This window comes from Mobula birostris, unplaced genomic scaffold (genome assembly GCF_030028105.1).
Source record: "Mobula birostris isolate sMobBir1 unplaced genomic scaffold, sMobBir1.hap1 scaffold_490, whole genome shotgun sequence".
In the NCBI taxonomy this organism is placed as follows: Eukaryota; Metazoa; Chordata; class Chondrichthyes; order Myliobatiformes; family Myliobatidae; genus Mobula; species Mobula birostris.
Window position 1 is genome coordinate 129619 of NW_027278032.1, and position 20267 is coordinate 149885.

Sequence of the window (20267 nt, forward strand, 5' to 3'; positions counted from 1 at the left end):
CAGTACACAGTAAAAATGAGACAACGTTTTTCAGGACCATGGTGCTACATGAAACAATACAAAAACTACACTGAACTACGTAAAACCACACAAAAACTACACTAGACTACAGACCTACCCAGGACTGCATAAAGTGCACAAAACAGTGCAGGCATTACAATAAATAATAAACAAGACAATAGGCACAGTAGAGGGCAGTAGGTTGGGTTCAGTCCAGGCTCTGGGTATTGAGGAGTCTGATGGCTTGGGGGAAGAAATTGTTACATAGTCTTGTCATGAGAGCCCGAATACTTTGGTGCCTTTTGCCAGATGGCAGGAGGGGTGCATGGGGTCCTTCACAATACTGTTTGCTTTACGGATGCAGCGTGTGGTGTAAGTGTCTGTAATGGCGGGAAGAGAGACCCCGATGATCTTCTCAACTGACCTCACTATCCGCTGTAGGGTCTTGCGATCCGAAATGGTGCAATTTCTGAACCAGGCAGTGATGCAGCTGCTCAGGATGCTCTCGATACAACCTCTGTAGAAGGTGGTGAGGAAGGGGGGTGGGGGATGGACTTTTCTCAGCCTTCGCAGAAAGTAACCGCGGTCCTGTTTCCAACCTATCGTCAACTGGTCACCCAGCATCAGGTGACTGAGTGCCTGAAGACAGATTGACAGATGACCGGTTACCTGGAGACAGATTGACGACTGACTGGTTACCAGGAGACAGGTTGACAGAGATCTGGTTGTCAAGAGACAAATTGATAGGTGACTGGTTGCCTGGAGACAGATTGACAGGTTGTGATTGGTTGCCTGGAGACAGATTGGAGGGCATCTCGTTGCCCCCCCCCAAACACTTTTGTGCCTTTAAATGACGCCATAGACGGGTCTGTGGCGTCACGGGGCAATCGCTGGTGGATGACGTCACGGCGCGGTGACGCAATTGCGTTGTTTTGATGACGCGCCGCGCCGAGTCGGGGCCCAGTCCGGGAGCTGCGGACCGCGGCCTTTCCTCAGCGCCGCCCCACGCAGCACTCTGGCCTCTTCGTCGGACTCGGAGCCCGGTGGAGCGTCTCCGCCGCCGCCGCCGCCCAGGAAGAAGCAGCGAGTGTCCGCCAGCGGGCCCGGGCCCCGCCGCCGCCGCACCGTCATCGCCATGCAGCAGGCGGCCTCTGGCTCGGCCTCAGCCCCGGCCCCGGCCCCCAGTACCAACGGGGCCCAGCCCGGCTCCCCGCCCGCTGCCAACGGCCAGCTGCCGCACCTAGCCCTCGGCCTGCAGCCCGAGTGCCCGGCCGGACCCGACTCCCACGGCGCCGCCGCAGGCCGCAAGAAGAAGCGGCTATCCCGGGCGGACGAGGACGTGATCCGGCTGATCGGGCAGCACCTGCGGGGCCTCGGGTTCAAGTAGGTACCGGGGCTCGGGGAGGGTGCAGTCCCTTTGTACGAGGGCCGGGGACCTGGAGGGGGTGACAGAGTCTGGGGACAACCTGGTCGGAGAGACCAGCCCCTCGGGGTGGGGTGGGACAACGAGACCACAGGGGCGGTGTGACGGTGAATGGACAGTAAACACCCTTCTGGGGCAGACGGAGATCGAGGGGCCTTTGGGGGTGGGGAGAGGCTGGGAGCTGAGTCCTTGTGACCCCCCTGTGTCTGTGTGTGTGATGGAGGGGAGTGGGATGATGTGACCCCCATCCCTGTGTCTGTCTGTGTGTTGGAGGGGAGTGGGATGATGTGACCCTCCTGTGTCTGTCTGTGTGATGGAGGGGAGTGGGATGATGTGACCCTCCTGTGTCTGTGTGTGTGATGGAGGGGAGTGGGATGATGTGACCCTCCTGTGTCTGTGTGTGTGATGGAGGGGAGTGGGATGATGTGACCCTCCTGTGTCTGTCTGTGTGTGTGATGGAGGGGAGTGGGATGATGTGACCCTCCTGTGTCTGTCTGTGTGTTGGAGGGGAGTGGGATGATGTGACCCTCCTGTGTCTGTCTGTGTGTTGGAGGGGAGTGGGATGATGTGACCCTCCTGTGTCTGTCTGTGTGTGTGATGGAGGGGAGTGGGATGATGTGACCCTCCTGTGTCTGTCTGTGTGTTGGAGGGGAGTGGGATGATGTGACCCTCCTGTGTCTGTCTGTGTGTTGGAGGGGAGTTGGATGATGTGACCCTCCTGTGTCTGTGTGTGTATGTGTGTGTGTTGGAGGGGAGTGGGATGATGTGACTCTTCTGTGTCTGTCTGTGTGTTGGAGGGGAGTGGGATGATGTGACTCTTCTGTGTCTGTCTGTGTGTTGGAGGGGAGTGGGATGATGTGACTCTCCTGTGTCTGTCTGTGTGTGATGGAGGGGAGTGGGATGATGTGACCCTCCTGTGTCTGTGTGTGTGATGGAGGGGAGTGGGATGATGTGACCCTCCTGTGTCTGTCTGTGTATGTGTGTGTGTTGGAGGGGAGTGGGATGATGTGACTCTTCTGTGTCTGTCTGTGTGTTGGAGGGGAGTGGGATGATGTGACCCTCCTGTGTCTGTCTGTGTGTGTGATGGAGGGGAGTGGGATGATGTGACCCTCCTGTGTCTGTGTGTGTGTTGGAGGGGAGTGGGATGATGTGACTCTTCTGTGTCTGTCTGTGTGTGATGGAGGGGAGTGGGATGATGTGACTCTCCTGTGTCTGTCTGTGTGTGATGGAGGGGAGTGGGATGATGTGACTCTCCTGTGTCTGTCTGTGTGTGATGGAGGGGAGTGGGATGATGTGACCCTCCTGTGTCTGTGTGTGTGATGGAGGGGAGTGGGATGATGTGACCCTCCTGTGTCTGTCTGTGTGTGTGATGGAGGGGAGTGGGATGATGTGACCCTCCTGTGTCTGTCTGTGTGTTGGAGGGGAGTGGGATGATGTGACCCTTCTGTGTCTGTGTGTGTGATGGAGGGGAGTGGGATGATGTGACCCCCATCCCCGTGTCTGCCTGTGTGATGGAGGGGAGTGGGATGATGTGACCCTCCTGTGTCTGTCTGTGTGTTGGAGGGGAGTGGGATGATGTGACCCTCCTGTGTCTGTCTGTGTGTGTGATGGAGGGGAGTGGGATGATGTGACCCCCATCCCCGTGTCTGTCTGTGTGTTGGAGGGGAGTGGGATGATGTGACCCTCCTGTGTCTGTCTGTGTGTTGGAGGGGAGTGGGATGATGTGACCCTCCTGTGTCTGTCTGTGTGTTGGAGGGGAGTGGGATGATGTGACCCTCCTGTGTCTGTCTGTGTGTTGGAGGGGAGTTGGATGATGTGACCCTCCTGTGTCTGTGTGTGTATGTGTGTGTGTTGGAGGGGAGTGGGATGATGTGACTCTTCTGTGTCTGTCTGTGTGTTGGAGGGGAGTGGGATGATGTGACTCTTCTGCGTCTGTGTGTGTGATGGAGGGGAGTGGGATGATGTGACCCTCCTGTGTCTGTCTGTGTGTTGGAGGGGAGTGGGATGATGTGACTCTTCTGTGTCTGTGTGTGTGTTGGAGGGGAGTGGGATGATGTGACCCTCCTGTGTCTGTCTGTGTGTTGGAGGGGAGTGGGATGATGTGACCCTCCTGTGTCTGTCTGTGTGTGTGTTGGAGGGGAGTTGGATGATCTGACCCTTCTGTGTCTGTCTGTGTGTTGGAGGGGAGTGGGATGATGTGACCCTCCTGTGTCTGTCTGTGTGTTGGAGGGGAGTGGGATGATGTGACCCTCCTGTGTCTGTGTGTGTGTTGGAGGGGAGTGGGATGATGTGACCCTCCTGTGTCTGTCTGTGTGATGGAGGGGAGTGGGATGATGTGACCCTCCTGTGTCTGTGTGTGTTGGAGGGGAGTGGGATGATGTGACCCTCCTGTGTCTGTGTGTGTGATGGAGGGGAGTGGGATGATGTGACTCTTCTGTGTCTGTCTGTGTGTTGGAGGGGAGTGGGATGATGTGACCCTTCTGTGTCTGTGTGTGTGTGATGGAGGGGAGTGGGATGATGTGACCCTCCTGTGTCTGTCTGTGTGATGGGGGGGAGTGGGATGATGTGACCCTCCTGTGTCTGTCTGTCTGTGTGTTGGAGGGGAGTGGGATGATGTGACCCTCCTGTGTCTGTCTGTGTGTTGGAGGGGAGTGGGATGATGTGACCCTCCTGTGTCTGTCTGTGTGTTGGAGGGGAGTGGGATGATGTGACCCTCCTGTGTCTGTGTGTGTGATGGAGGGGAGTGGGATGATGTGACCCTCCTGTGTCTGTGTGTGTGATGGAGGGGAGTGGGATGATGTGACCCTCCTGTGTCTGTCTGTGTGTTGGAGGGGAGTGGGATGATGTGACCCTCCTGTGTCTGTCTGTGTGTTGGAGGGGAGTGGGATGATGTGACCCTCCTGTGTCTGTCTGTGTGTGTGATGGAGGGGAGTGGGATGATGTGACCCCCATCCCCATGTCTGTCTGTGTGTTGGAGGGGAGTGGGATGATGTGACCCTCCTGTGTCTGTCTGTGTGTATGTTGGAGGGGAGTGGGATGATGTGACCCTCCTGTGTCTGTCTGTGTGTGATGGAGGGGAGTGGGATGATGTGACCCTCCTGTGTCTGTCTGTGTGTTGGAGGGGAGTGGGATGATGTGACTCTCCTGTGTCTGTCTGTGTGATGGAGGGGAGTGGGATGATGTGACCCTCCTGTGTCTGTGTGTGTGATGGAGGGGAGTGGGATGATGTGACCCTCCTGTGTCTGTCTGTGTGTGATGGAGGGGAGTGGGATGATGTGACCCTCCTGTGTCTGTGTGTGTGATGGAGGGGAGTTGGATGATCTGACCCTCCTGTGTGTGTGTGTGTGTTGGAGGGGAGTTGGATGATCTGACCCTCCTGTGTCTGTCTGTGTGATGGGGGGGAGTGGGATGATGTGACTCTTCTGTGTCTGTCTATGTGTTGGAGGGGAGTGGGATGATGTGACCCTCCTGTGTCTGTCAGTGTGATGGAGGGGAGTGGGATGATGTGACCCTCCTGTGTCTGTCTGTGTATGTGTGTGTGTTGGAGGGGAGTTGGATGATCTGACCCTTCTGTGTCTGTCTGTGTGTTGGAGGGGAGTGGGATGATGTGACCCTCCTGTGTCTGTCTGTGTGTGTGTTGGAGGGGAGTTGGATGATCTGACCCTCCTGTGTCTGTCTGTGTGATGGGGGGGAGTGGGATGATGTGACTCTCTTGTGTCTGTCTGTGTGATGGAGTGGAGTGGGATGATGTGACCCTCCTGTGTCTGTCTGTGTGTGTGTTGGAGGGGAGTTGGATGATCTGACCCTTCTGTGTCTGTGTGTGTGTTGGAGGGGAGTGGGATGATGTGACCCTCCTGTGTCTGTCTGTGTATGTGTGTGTGTTGGAGGGGAGTTGGATGATCTGACCCTTCTGTGTCTGTCTGTGTGTTGGAGGGGAGTGGGATGATGTGACCCTCCTGTGTCTGTCTGTGTGATGGAGGGGAGTGGGATGATGTGACTCTCCTGTGTCTGTCTGTGTGTTGGAGGGGAGTGGGATGATGTGACCCTCCTGTGTCTGTCTGTGTGTTGGAGGGGAGTGGGATGATGTGACCCTCCTGTGTCTGTCTGTGTGTATGTTGGAGGGGAGTGGGATGATGTGACCCTCCTGTGTTGTCTGTATGTGTGTCTCTGTGTGTTGGTGTGGAGTGGGTTGATAAGCTCGTGTGTGTGTGTGTGTGCGCGCGCGCAGTGGGGTCGTGAGCCACACTCTGTAAGGATTAGTGCCTTGATCTCCTTTTCTTAAGGGGTCTAAGTAGGTCACCCCTTTGTGGGTGAAGTGAGATGTCACGGTGTCTGTCCCTCTGTGACTCTGATCCCCGGTGCAGGGGAATGGTACTCTGTCACCCCTGCCTGCCCATGAGCCCACTACCATCTCCATGACATTCCACTTTCTGTACAGCGAATCTATACGACAGTAGATTTTGTTTAATGTGATTGCTCTCATATTTATATTGTGTATGTTTTTGAGTTGTTTCAGATCTAGAGTAACAATTATTTCATTCCCCTTTACACTGAAGAATGACAATAGGCAATCTTGAATTCTGCAGGGGAGAAACAGCTTGGTAAATCCCCCACGCCGAGGGGAAGCTCAGCACTTTGACTGAGGCCATCAGTGCTGTAATAACCTATGGACTGTTAATTCCTCACTGTGGCGAGAAATTGGAGCTGTGGCCTCTCTTGCTTGGGGGCATAAAAGTTGAAATAACAGAGTGGGGCAGTGGGTGTGCGGGTAATCGTAAACGAATGAGAACATCCGGGGGGGGGTGAGCCTTTTGCACAGGGCTGATCAGGGGTATTGTCCCCCCCCCCCCCACCCCCGGTGTGAGGAGGCCATGGAACCATGGAAACTGTGTTTGGAAAGGTCTCTTGATCAGGTGTTGGAGCTGCAACGTCCTTTTCTTTCTGGAGTTCATTGCCCAGAAGGGTTAGGAGCAGAATTAGACCATTCGACCTGTCAGAAGTGTTCTGCCTATCGATCATGGCTAATTTATTATTCTTCTCAACCCCATTCTCCTGTCTTCTCCCCATAACCTTTGATGCCCTGGCTAATTAAGAAGCTGCCTGCTTTAAATACACCCAATGACTTGGCTTCCTGAGCCGTCTGTGGCAGTGAATTCCACAGATTCACCACCCTTTGCCGAAATAAATCCTGTTCTAAGTGACATCAGTCCTTGCCTGTGCTAGCTTCTAACCACAGCCCTGCAAATCATTGCAGGTTTTTGCCCAAATCCTTTCTGGGGGTTACCAAGCCTTCTGCCCCCACCCAAGGGGTACAGTGCATTCGAGATCTGACAGCTTTGTCCAAGCACGTGCATGTTTGAGGTGTCTGCTCTCTGGTGCTTCGAAGGGGGTTCTCCCTGTACGAATGCCATTGTCCTCTTTGTGAATGCCTGGATCTCCTTTGTGTGTGAGTTTGGCACTGTGAAAGGCTTTGTGCATGGGGAAGATCGGGACATTTATCACCATTATGTAGGTGGGGGGGGTTGTTGCAATTCTGATCCTCTGATTGTGGGGGGTGTTTGGGGCATGAACCTCTTTGGACAGGGGGTGTGGGATTGGGGTCTGTGAAAACTATTATTCCTTAATTTCTTTTTGCATGGAGGGGCGTTTAGAGTTGTAAACCTTAAAAGGGCATTTATGTATAATTGCCAAAACATTGAAGTGGATCTAGAAGAGACAGTGGCACTGGAATGGCCTCTTTTCATGCGGGGAGAGTGGAGAACAGAGGGATCAAGTCTATCCATCATTTTGTGTGGGGTCTGATGCTCTTTGTATGTGGGGCATTGGGCCTGTGAATCTTTTTTTGTGCAGCAGTGTGGAGCTTGTATGAGATTTTGTCCCCTGTGTAATGTTTGGGAAGGAGGATCAGGGCTATGATCCTCCCTTCAGAACAGAGATGAGGAATTTCTTTAGCTAGACGGTGGTGAATTCAGCTGTGGTGGCCAAGGCATTGGCTATACAAAGCAGAGGTTAATAGCGTTTTGCTTGGGAAGGGACGTCAGAAGTTTCATGGAGAAGACAGGTGAAGTAAATCAGCCATAATGGAATGGTGGGGCAGACTCAATGGGCTGAATGACCTCATTCTGCTCCTGTGTCTTATCGTTCTTTCTGTGTGGGCAGTGGGCCTGTGGTAACCATTTGTATGGAGAGTGCAGTCAGGATGTGTTGGGGCCATGATCCCCTTATTGTATCACAGCTGCAGGAATGGTTCACAGAGACCACCCTCACTGTACAGTGACCTGGTCTGCGGTAAGGGAGACATTACAACTGTGACCTCTGTCAGCACAGTGAGCCTTGGAGCTGATAACCTCTTGGTGCTGGGGATTGGCCCTGAGGATTGTGGCTACAATCTCTTTTTCTCAATGAGGCTCGGCTGCGAGCAGTCAGGCTTTCTACCCAGTTCTTCTAAGCGTTGGTGGCGTTTGTAAGTGCAGTTCCCTCTAAGCTGCGTGGCAACTGAAATACTCCAGTGCACATAGCCTTTGTTGCCACACGGCTGACGATTTCTTTAATATAATAATATAGTTTTGAAATAATGTTGGTATAATTTTGAAATACCCTGTAATTAGTTGTGTTAGTGGATGTAATGCATATATTTTCTAAATAATAAATGTACCACAGCCTTTACTTTGAAACATTTTGGAGTTTCAGCATATTTACATTGTTGGTGTTTCAAGTTACAACACTGTTACAAATTGTAACAATAAACACAGAACGGAACTCAGTAGCTCATTGTTAATGAGCTGCCAGCCCGCTGAGTACCGACACTATCTAGTCGAAACATTTTATTTTTACCATTGTGCCTGTTAGTTGTTTTGACAGCGTGACATTGTTTACATGTGTTGTGAGATGTGGTTTGATGTGCATATTGCATAAATGCATTTGAAGTGCCAAACTTTTCAGGCCATGTAAAAGTTTCCTGCTCAGAGCAATGGTTGGTCTGCACAGCTGTAAATAAATAAATAATAAAATAAATTAGAGGGAACATTGTCTATGGGTCCTGTCATCAATTCTTGCATTGAGGACAGTGGACCTGCATCTATAACCCTTGTGGTTTGAGGGAATCCCGGCCATGATCTGTCTTGTGGACAGTGTGTGATTTCATTTTCAGGCTCAATGGGGCTGTGATTCACCTTTGGGAAATGGGAGCTGTGAACCCCTCTATGTGCAAGGTGCGAATCTCCATTGGGACCCTGATTTCCTTCAGTATGTGGCATGGCGCTGTGACACCTGTATGTGGGGGAGTGTTTGGGTGTGTGCTCTCATTGGTTGACAAGGCTTGGCGTTATGAACTCTCCTCATTGCTGCCATCCGGGAGGAGGTTCAGGAACAGTTATTACCCCTCAACCATCAGACTCCTGAACCAGACAGAATAACTTCTATCACCTCAACTTTCAACTGATCCCGTAACCTGTGGATTCATTTACAAAGACTCTAAACCGTCTTTTGCACATTGGTTGTTTGGTTGTATTTGTAGTTTTTCTCTCATTCCCTTTTATTTCTTTGTTTACCTGTAAGAAATGGAATCTCAAGGTGGTATGGGGGCAGATACGAACTTTGAAATGAGCTGTGATCGTGTTTGTGTGACCTTATCATAGTGGTAAATTGGATTAGTAAGTATGCAGATGATACTAAGATAGGTGTGTTGTGGATGGTGAGGTAGGTTTTCAAAACTTGCAGAGAGAATTAGGACGGTCAGAAGAGTGGGCTGAAAGATGGCGGATGGAGTTTAATGCTGAAAAATGTGAGGTGCTACATTTTGGTAGAACTGATCAAAATAGGACATACGTGGTAAATGGTAGGGCATTAAAGAATGCTTTAGAACAGAGGGATCTAGGAATAATGGTGCGTAGTTCCCTGAAGGTGGAATCTCATGTGGATAGGGTGGTGAAGAAAGCTTTTGGTATGCTGGCCTTTATTAATCAGAGCATTGAGTATTTGAGTTGGGATGTAATGTTGAAATTGTATAAGGCATTGGTAAGGCCAAATCTGGAGTATTGTGTACAGTTCTGGTCACTGAATTATAGGAAAGATGTCAATAAAATTGAGAGAGTACAGAGGAGGTTTACTAAAATGTGGCCTGGGTTTCATCTCCTAAGTTACAGAGAAAGGTTGAACAAGTTGGGTCTTTATTCTTTGGAGTGTAGAAGGTTGAGGGGAGACTTGATAGAGGTGTTTAAAATTGAGGGGGATTGATAGAGTTGACGTGGATAGGCTTTTTCCATTGAGAGTGGGGAAGATTCAAACAAAAGGGCATGGGTTGAGAATTAGAGGACAAAAGTTTTGGGGTAACATGAGGGGGAACTTCTTTACTCAGAGAGTGGTAGCTGTGTGGAACGAGCTTCCAGCAGAAGTGGTTGAGGCAGGTTCGATGTTGTCATTTAAAGTTAAATTGGATAGATATATGGACGGGAAAGGAATGGAGGGTTATGGGCTGAGTGCAGGTCGGTGGGACTAGGTGAGAGTAAGAGTTCGGCACAGTCTAGAAGGGCCGAGATGGCCTGTTTCCGTGCTGTAATTGTTCTATGGTTATATAGTTATCACTTTTCTCAAAGGGAGAAGAACTGTCATCCCTCACATTTAACTCAATTTATAACCCTCTTCAGACTTTAGTACATTGTTTGGATTCAAAATACTTAGCCTGGTGTCTCAGGGCTGGGTGTGTCTGGCACTCCTCTGCCACCTGTCCCTCACCCCTCCCAAGGCACTCCACCCTCGCCATTCCCAACATCCTGTGCTCCCGCCACTCCACGTTGACAAATATAGCCCTGTGCAAAAGTCTCAGGCACCCCAGCAAAAGATATGTGCCTCAGACTTTCGCACAGGGCTGTAGATGTCACCACATACTACTTTCAGATTAATTTTCTTTTGGGCATTCGCAGTGAATGCACAGAAGAAATGAAAAACAGTACACACTGGTGGACAAACAGCCAGTGTTCCAGACATAACAAATTGTCCAGATGCAAAAAAGAAAAACCATAATAATGATAAAAAATAATGCTGAAATGCGAACACAAATTCTGCAGATGCTGGAAATCCAGAGCAACACGCACGCACACTCACGCGCGATGCTGGAGGAGCTCAGCATCGGTGGAAATGAGGGAAGTTTTGGGCTGAGACCCTGCGTCAGGACTGAAACGTGAATTAGCGAAACGTTGAAAGTGAGCCTGTACATTACACAATCAGTTCAGAGTTGAAGTTATCCTTGCTGGTTTGGGCAAAGTTCTCCCTTTTTTGGTGGCTGGATTGAGGCTTTGATCGTGCTTGCACATGTGATGGCTTTTGTGTGGGAGCGGGAGAGATTTGATCATCTTTGAAGGAAGGGTTCGAGCTGCCGTGGTGGAAACAGAGCATGAGCAAAAACAAGCGACTAGAGGAACTTAGCGGGTCAGGCTGTATGCGGAGGCAATATTAGCCTTTGCATCCATGGATGCTGTCCAATGCAGAGTTGCTCAGGGATTCCAGCATCTACATACACTTCCGTGTGTCTCTCCATCCTGCAGCCTTCGTGGAAGGTGGAAGAGCGTGCAGGAATTTGGGACAGTGCTCCCCTTTGTTAGAGAAATATCAGTGACATTGTTACTATTGATTTAGTCATAACTCTGTGTAAAGGGCTTGATTGCAGAATCAAGCCCTCTAATTTTGTGGTTGAACCTTTCATTTCTGTGTCTCCGAAAGTTTGAGACAACACAAACTTCAAGGGAAATTTATTATCAAAGTACGTATATGTCACCACCTACAATCCCAAGATTTGTTTTCTTGTGGGCATTTTGCTGTTGAACAAAGAAATTCAATAGAATCAATGAAAAACTACAAAGAGTGACAAACAACCCAATGTGCAAGAGAATACAGTCTGTGCAAACTCAAAATAATAACAATGAATTACAACGATTGGAAAGTTATTGGGAGGTTTTCGGAGGGACTAGATAGATGGGTATTTGGGTAAACAGGGACTGATCAGGGATAGTCAGCATAGCTTGGTGTGTGGTAGGTCACATCTACCCAATCTTGAGGAGCTTTTAGAGGAAGTTACCAGGAGGTGGGGCAGTGGATGCTGTCTTCAGCTGCTTGGCATTCAAGAGAGGTAGTGAAGTTGGATTAGACTTTTGCTTTGAGGGAGAAGCCAGAGAGTGGTGGTAGATGGTTGTCTCTCAGACTGGATGTCTGTGACTGGTGCTGGGTCCATCGTCTCTGCCTGAATGCCTGCGACTGGTGGAGTGCCACAGGGACTGGTGCTGGGTCCATTGTCTCTCTGACTGGATGTCTGTGACTGGTGGTGTGCCACAGGGACTGGTGCTGGGTCCTTTGGTGTTTGTCATCCAGATTGTTGATTATAGATGTCAATGTGGTTAACTGGATCAGCAATTTTGCAGAAGACGCCAAGATTTGCAGTGTAGGGGTCTATCAGAACTTGCAGGGACTAGCTAGAAAAGTGGGTTCAATACAGCTGGAATTTAATGCAGACAACTTGTGAGGTGCTGCACTTCAGCTTGACAAAGCAGACCAGATCTTGCAGGGTGAATGGTAGGGTACCTGGGGAGTGTGGTAGAACAAAGGGATCTGGGAATTTAGGTCCATAATTCATTGACACTGCAGGCAGGAGTTCAGTGTACACAGAGGGTCAACACTGCAGATGGGATCGGTGTACAGAGAGGATCGACACTGCGGACGGGATCGGTGTACAGAGAGGATCGACACTGCGGACGGGATCGGTGTACAGAGAGGATCGACACTGCGGACGGGATCGGTGTACAGAGAGGATCGACACTGCGGACGGGATCGGTGTACAGAGAGGATCGACACTGCGGACGGGATCGGTGTACAGAGAGGATCGACACTGCGGACGGGATCGGTGTACAGAGAGGATCGACACTGCGGACGGGATCGGTGTACAGAGAGGATTGACACTGCAGAGGGGATCGGTGTACAGAGATCAACACTGCAGTCAGGATCGGTGTGCAGGGGGGATTGGGACTGCAGGCCTCTCTCTCAGGAATATGAGATTTCTGTCTGAGAAGAGTCAACTGGTTAGTTCTCTGCATAGGTGCTGCATGATCTGCTGGGTTCCTCTGGTATTTTGTCTGTTGTACTCCAGGGCTTTCAATTCCTGCAAAATCTCTTCACTTCAGATGCATTTGTGGCAGGGATGTGTCGTGATTTACTTTGTAAGGACAAGATCTGGGCTCTGATCGCCTTTGTTTGAAAGTTAGAATGGGCTATTGTCTCCTTTGTAAATCAGATTACTCTTGAACGAAGATGAAATTGACCACAATCTTTCTAAACAAGCCTCGGTGGACTGTGATCCCTCTTTGAGACTTTTTTTTCTTGTATTCAATCTCTTTTTGTGATGTTGGCATCGTTATCGAGGCCAGCGTTTATTGCCCGAGAGAGCATTGTTGAAGGTACTCTGAGTGTTGGTTTGGGAGCTCTTGGGTTTGAATATCTTACCTCTGTGATGGGATGTCAGTCAAGATCCTGCGTGGTTTTGAGCATTTGAGTAATCATTTTGCACACCTTCACCCTATCTGGTTCATCCTACACTAATCCTATTTGTCCACATTAACCCGTCTCCTCCTCTTGCATAATGTAACGAAGTTTCTGTCACTCACGTCTAAACTGGTTCCACAACCTTGGGCTGTGCATCTGACTCCACGTGCCCCACCTGTCCACCAAATTGGCACCGGGGAGGCACTGCAAGTTCATCGCCGAAGCTTCTCACCCTGCCTGTCCCTGCACATCTGCTTCATGCTCTCTCCTGCTGAATATTATTGAGTGTTCCTATGTTCACGTTTACTTAACTTTGATTACTGACGTCTGCTAATCATTGATTACTCATGGCTGAGTGCACTGTTGTCTTGTAAATTGTTAGATATTGTTCTGTTGTCCGTTCTGGTATTGTCCTGTTTTATGCTTGTCACCAATCCACAGTCAACTCTGGGAAGTTTCACTGGTAATAACGTGATTCTGAAGGCCACCCATCCAGGCAGCCTCCTGATGAATCTCAGGCCCACCACGCAGCTGAATATTTTCAAAGTAACACGCACAAAATGCTGGAGGAACCCAGCAGGTCAAAACGCACCCATGGAAAGGAATAGAGTCAACTCTTTTGGTCAGACCCTTCACTGGGACTGGAAAGGCAGGGGGAAGAAGCTGGGTAAGCGGGGGGGGGGGGGGCGGCAAACTGCAAGGTGATGGGTGGAGCCGGGTGAGGGGGATGGAGGGAAGGAGGGGACGGTGGTGAAGTGAGAAACTGCAAGGTGATGAGTGGAGCTGGATGAGGGGGATGGAGGGAAGGAGGGGACGGTGGTGAAGTGAGAAACTGCAAGGTGATGGGTGGAGCTGGATGAGGGGGATGGAAGGTAGGAGGGGACGGTGGTGAAGTGAGAAACTGCAAGGTGATGGGTGGAGCCGGATGAGGGGGATGGAGGGATGGAGGGGACGGTGGTGAAGTGAGAAACTGCAAGGTGATGGGTGGAGCTGGATGAGGGGGATGGAGGGATGGAGGGGATGGTGGTGAAGTGAGAAACTGCAAGGTGATGGGTGGAGCTGGATGAGAGGGATGGAGGGGATGGTGGTGAAGTGAGAAACTGCAAGGTGATGGATGGAGCTGGATGAGGGGGATGGAGGGGACGGTGGTGAAGTGAGAAACTGCAAGATGATGGGTGGAGCTGGATGAGGGGGATGGAAGGTAGGAGGGGACGGTGGTGAAGTAGGAAGCTGCAAGGTGATGTGTGGGAAAGGTAAAGGGTTGAAGAAGGAGGAATGTGATAGGAGACGAGAGTGGACCATGGAGAAGGGGCACCGGGGGAGGGGAAGATGAGAGTCAGCTGGAATGGGGAATGGAAGGGGGGGATCGGAGGAGAGAAATTCCCAGACGTTAGAGAAATTGCGGTATATGTCATCAGGTTGGAGGCGGCTCTGATGGAATGCGGGTTGTAGTTGTGACCTGACTGGTTTCATCGTGGCAGCGGATGTGGCCATGGACGAACATCTGGGCTTGGGGATTGCAACCGAAATGGTCAGCCACAGGGTAATCCTGCCTGGTGCAGAGGGCGTGAATGTGCCCGCAGGGTGTGGAATGGGGTTCACCCCCACCTGCAACCTTAGTCTTTGGTGTCCAGAAGTGCTGATGGAGTAACTGCAGTGCAGTTGGTAACTGCTTTGTGACAGAGCCCCAGGGTGCCAGGGGAGGTGAATGATTTGCAATTCCAGAGAGGGAAACCACTCAAATTTCCTGCCACATCCTAAATGGCTCAAGTATCACGTGCTGGTGGAATCAGCAGGGATAACTTCACTTGGCCCATCATCAGAATGTTCCCACAACCTATGGACTCACTTTCAATGACCCTTCATCTCATGTTCTCGATGTTTATTGCTTGTTTATTAATGACTATTATTTCTTGTGTATGTACAAGAAATGTGTTTGGTCATGGAGTTTGTCTTTTGAACACTGGTTGAACGCCCATGTTGGTGTGGTCTCCCACTGATTCTGTTATGGTTATCATTCTATTATAGATTTAGTGAGCATGCCTGGAAGAAAATGAATCTCAGGATTGTATGTGGTGACATGTATGTACTTTAACAATTAATTCACTTTGAACTTTGGGCAATTTGGTTTGCAAGGACGGGTTGGGCTGATAGGCAATGACTTGGGTCATGTATACCTTCCCAAGGCAGGGGTTCCCAACCTGGGGTCTTCTGATGCCCTCGGCTAAAGGTATCAGCCCATGGAAGCCCCTGTCGTAGGGTGTTACTCCCTTCACGGAGAACGCCAGTGCGTGACTTTGTTTAATGTGTGGAGGCTGATGCACGGGCAGCCATCACACCATCCTTGGCAGATCAGGGTCAGGGTCCTGTGGCGTGGAATGCAAGACGACTGGGGACCCTTCACTGCTCCGTCTTCACGGTCATCGTGATGTCTCATCATCTTTCGCCAGCTCCACCGTTGAGGTCTTGGTTGGATCGCTCTCCGGCTGGAACCTCCCCCTCGACCTTCCCACCATGGCTGACCCTCCCAGGAGCCACGCTGCAGACAGCATCCCTCACAGGGTCTCAGGAACTCACAAAGCTCTCCACCACAAGGTGACGATCCTCGGAGAAAGATCTTATAATGAAGACCTATAACTTTTGGAAAGGCCTTAGCGGTTCGGTGAGAGACACAGGGCAGCCTCTGACCAGTTCTTGCAGTATTTATGCAGTTGCTTCAGTGCGAGGAGAGATTTCGATATTGGTCAAACCCTTTGAATGTCGGTGAGACTGCTGCTGGAGATGTTGCTCGCTGGCTGGATGATTCTGCAGTTGGATCTGGTTTGTGGTTCTCTTGGAAGGCAGGTTGGACAGGCTGTGTTCCTATTTGAGAGGAGGTTAAATGTGTGAGTACTGAGGGTGCAGAGATTGGAGGGATGTGGGTCAGAATCAGGTGTAGTATCACTGGCATATGTGGTGAAATTGGCTGTTTATAGGCAACAGCACGTACAATACAGAATAAAATTTATAAAAAGTACATACTGTACTGTGCAAAAGTCTTGGGCACATGCCGATGATGCCTAAGACTTTTGCACAGTACTGTAGTAATTTAATGCATTTCACTGCCCTATATATTTTAAAAAAAAAAACACACAAAATCAGGTTACTGACAGAGCCTGCTTATGTGCACCATGCCTCGATCAAAACAGCTTTCAGTGGACCTTAGAATTGCAGAGATGCATGGAGCTGGAAAAGGCCACAAAAGCATTTCTAAAGATCTGAGTGTTCATCAGTCCATGGTAATAGAAATTGTCTACAAATGGAGGAAACTCAGTACTGTTGCTACTCTCCCTAGGAGTGGGCGTCCTGTAGAGATCACACCAAGAGCACAATGTGCAACGCTGAAGGAGGTTTTTAAAAAAAAAAACCAAGAGAACAGTAAAAGAGCTGCAGAAATCTCCAGAACTTGCTAAAGTCTCTGTACATGTGTGCACTATAGGAACGCTAAGCAAGAATGGTGTTCAATGGAGGAAACCACTGCTCTCCAAAAAGATATTGCTGCACCTCTGAAGTTTGCAAAGACCACCTTGATGCTCCACAATGCCTCAGGAACAATGTTTTGTGGACAGATGAGACAGAAGTTGAACTTTTTGGTGAAATTCACACTGCTCTGTTTGGACCAAAAAGGGTACTGCACACCGACACCAAAACCTCATCCCAGCTGTGAAGCATGGTGAAAGGACCATGATGGTTTGGGGCTGGTTTGCTGCCTGAGGGTCTGGACAGTTTGCAGTTGTTGAGGGAACAATGAATTCAAAATTGTATCAAGACATTTTACAGGAGAATGTCTGGGTAGTGGTCCGTTACTTGAAGCTTAATAGAAGTTGGATGATGCTACAAGACAATGATCCGAAACATAAGAGCAAACCAACAACAGAATGAGTTTAAAAAGAAGAAAATTTGTGTTTTGGAACGGCCAAGTCAGAGTCCAGAGCCTAACCCAATTGAGATGCCATGGCATGTTCTGAAGAGAGCTGTTCACGTAAGGTATCCCTGAAATATTGATGAACTGAAACAGTTTTATATGGAGGAATGGTCTAAAGTTCCTCCTCGCTGTTGTGCAAGTCTGATCAGCAGCTACAGGAAACATTTGATGGAGGTTGTTGCTGCTGAAGGAGGTTCTCCCCGTTATTAAATACAAGGCTTCACATTCTGGACTGTGAATGGTTAAACAATGTGTTCAATAAAGTCATGAAGAGTACGATTGTTCATGTGCTGTTAGTGTTGGCAGATTGTGTTTGTCTATCATTGTGACTTAGATGAAGATCAGGCCACATTTTATGAATAATTAATGCACAAAACCAGGTAATGGCAAAGGGTTCACAAACTTTTTCTTGCAACTGGGCACCAAAACATAGAGTGAAATGTGTTGTTTGCGTCAAATCAGTGTGGATTCTGCTGGGGCAGCCCGTCGTGTCACCAATGTGGCATGCCCGCAACTCACTAACCTTAACCTTATTGAATCCTAATGCTTTTGCAGTCTAGAATGTAGCGTAAAACTTATTGCTAGTCATTTTACTAAGTGTTGCAAGAACGAAGAAGGACAAAGGAAAAGCAGTCGTCGTCATCTCACATTCAGACTACAGATAACATAAACCCAAAAGACATGTCAGTCAGTAGGGTAATTAGTTACTTGTAACTTTCAGGTGGTGATGAGAAGGCAGATAGGAGTGAGATAGATCAGCTTTCCACTCAATGTCAGTAAGACCAAATAATTGATTGTGGACTTCAGAAATGAGCTGCAGAAAGTTGTAAACTCAGCCAGCTCTGTCATGGGGACCAGCCTCCCCAGCATCCAGGACGTCTTCAAGGAGCAATGTCTCAAAAAGGCAGCATCCATTATTAAGGACCCCATCACCCAGGACAGGCCCTCTTCTCATTGCTACCATCAGGGAGGAGGTACAGGAGCCTGAAGACACACACTCAGCGATTCAGGATCAGCTTCTTCCCCTCTACCGTCAGATTTCTGAATGGACATTCAACCTACGAACACTACCTCACTACTTTCTTTGCACTAATTATTTAACTTTTAATATATGTACTTGTATTACAGCTTTCGTTATAATGTATTGTTATGTACTGCTGCCAGATAACTGCAAATTTGTGGCGTATGCCAGTGATATTAAACCTGATCCTGATTCTAAATGAGGCTCGGGTTAAATAGGGGGCTCACAGGTTGGTGCGGCTCACCGGGCCCGTTCCGCGCTCCGTGCTGAATCTTTTATTTAGCGATACAGTGCGGAATTGGCCTTTCCAGCCATTCCAGCTGCACTGTCCACCGATCCTCAACATCCCCAATTTAACCAATTTACAGTGACCAATTAACCTACTGACCTATGAATCTCTCTGGACGGTGGGAGGAAACCGGAGCACCAGAAGGAAACCCACACGATCACAGGGAGAACGTACAAACTCCTCACAGACAGCGACAGCAGTCGAACCTCGACTGGTAATCGCTGGCCCGCCAGAATGTGATTGTACTAACTGCTACGCCGGCAGAAGGGGTTAGGTGTCATTTACTTAATAAGTTTGGCCCAACCTTGTGGGTCGTAGGTCCTGCTCCATTGTAATCCCCTCTCAGTGAACGCCGTGTGGTCTGTGATTCCCCTTTGTAGTTGCATCGTGAGGTGCGTTATGTTCTATTTCGTGTGTCGTCTTAAGTTAACTTTATGGGAAATTAAAGATGGTGTGTCCTAGGTGTGAGTGGTGAGGTGGAGATACATCTCTACCAAGGAAGGTGGAAGGTGCTCCTTCTCTCTGCTGGCCTGCAGGTCACCCTTGGGCAAGATGTAGATTCTGCTGAACCTCCCGCCCCACACCCATTTGGCGTCACGTGAAGCCGTGGGAGCAGCCGGTGCAGATCACAAGTCCTGGTTATGTGACCACTGACGCCAGGCAGACAATCTCTGAAGAGTATTGATAATGGCTGGGGTCACCCGTCTTGTAAAGACACTGCCCAGAAGAAGGCAATGGCAAACCACTTTTGTAGAAAAAAATTGAGGTTATCCTAGTGCCCATAAAAGGAGCTCTTCACCCTCAGTACAAGAATGAGAGCGATCAGGGCTGCCGGGAGATAGAATGTAGAATAGTAAAACCGTACAGGCCCTTTGGCCCACAATGTTGTGCCAACTCTTAAACCCTACCTCCCATATACCCCCCCCACCTTAAATTCCTCCATATACTTGTCTAATAGTCTCTTTAATTTCACTAGTGTATCTGCCTCCACCACTGACTCAGGCAGTGCATTCCACGCACCAACCACTCTCTCAGTGAAAAAACCTTCCTCTAATATCCCCCTTGAACTTCCCACCCCTTACCTTAAAGCCATGTCCTCTTGTATTGAGCAGTGGTGCCCTGGGGAAGAGGCGCTGGCTATCCATTCTATCTATTCCTCTTAATCTTGTACACCTCTATCATGTCTCCTCTTCTCTCCAAAGAGTAAAGCCCTAGCTCCCTTAATCTCTTATCATAATGCATACACTCTAAACCAGGCAGCATCCTGGTAAATCTCCTCTGTACCCTTTCCAATGCTTCCACATCCTTCCTATAGTGAGGTGACCAGAACTGGACACAGTACTCCAAGTGTGGCCTAACCAGAGTTTTATAGAGCTGCATCATTACCTCATGACTCTTAACTCTATCCCTTGACTTATGAAAGGTAACACCCCATAAGCTTTCTTAACTACTCTATCTACCTGTGAGGCAACTTTCAGGGATCTGTGGACATGTACCCCCACATCCCTCTGCTCCTCCACACTACCAAGTATCCTGCCATTTACTTTGTACTCTGCCTTGGAGTTTTGTCCTTCCAAAGTGTACCACCTCACACTTCTCCGGGTTGAACTCCATCTGCCACTTCTCAGCCCACGTTTGCATCCTATCAATGTCTCTTAGCAATCTTCGACAATCCCCTACACTATCTACAACACCACCAACCTTTGTGGCATCTACAAACTTGCCAGCCCACCCTTCTACCCCCTACATCCATGTCGCTAATAAAAATCACAATAAGTAGAGGTCCCAGAACAGATCCTTGTGGGACACCACTAGTCACAACCCTCCAGTCCTAATGTACTCCCTCCACCATGACCCTCTGCTTTCTGTAGGCAAGGCAATTCTGAATCCACCTGACCAAACTTCCCTGGATCCCATGCCTTCTGACTTTCTGAATAAGCCTACCGTGTGGAACCTTGTCAAATGCCTTGTTAAAATCCATTTGGACCACATCCACTGCACTACCCTCACCTATATGCCTGGTCACCACCTCAAAGAACTCTTA

The 20267-nt window shown here is 49.4% G+C and overlaps 1 protein-coding gene across 2 annotated transcripts in view; it reads left to right on the forward strand.

The window, feature by feature from the left end:
* The first annotated feature begins 921 nt into the window (after positions 1–921).
* Positions 922–20267, forward strand: part of LOC140193275 (WD repeat-containing protein 26-like) — a 214778-nt gene continuing 195432 nt past the window's right edge. For both annotated transcript variants that reach the window (XM_072250646.1, XM_072250647.1), the window contains exon 1: positions 922–1383. In XM_072250646.1, the coding sequence (XP_072106747.1) occupies positions 1136–1383 (248 nt within the window). In that variant the 5' untranslated portion in view covers positions 922–1135. The remainder of the gene's footprint in view (positions 1384–20267) is intronic.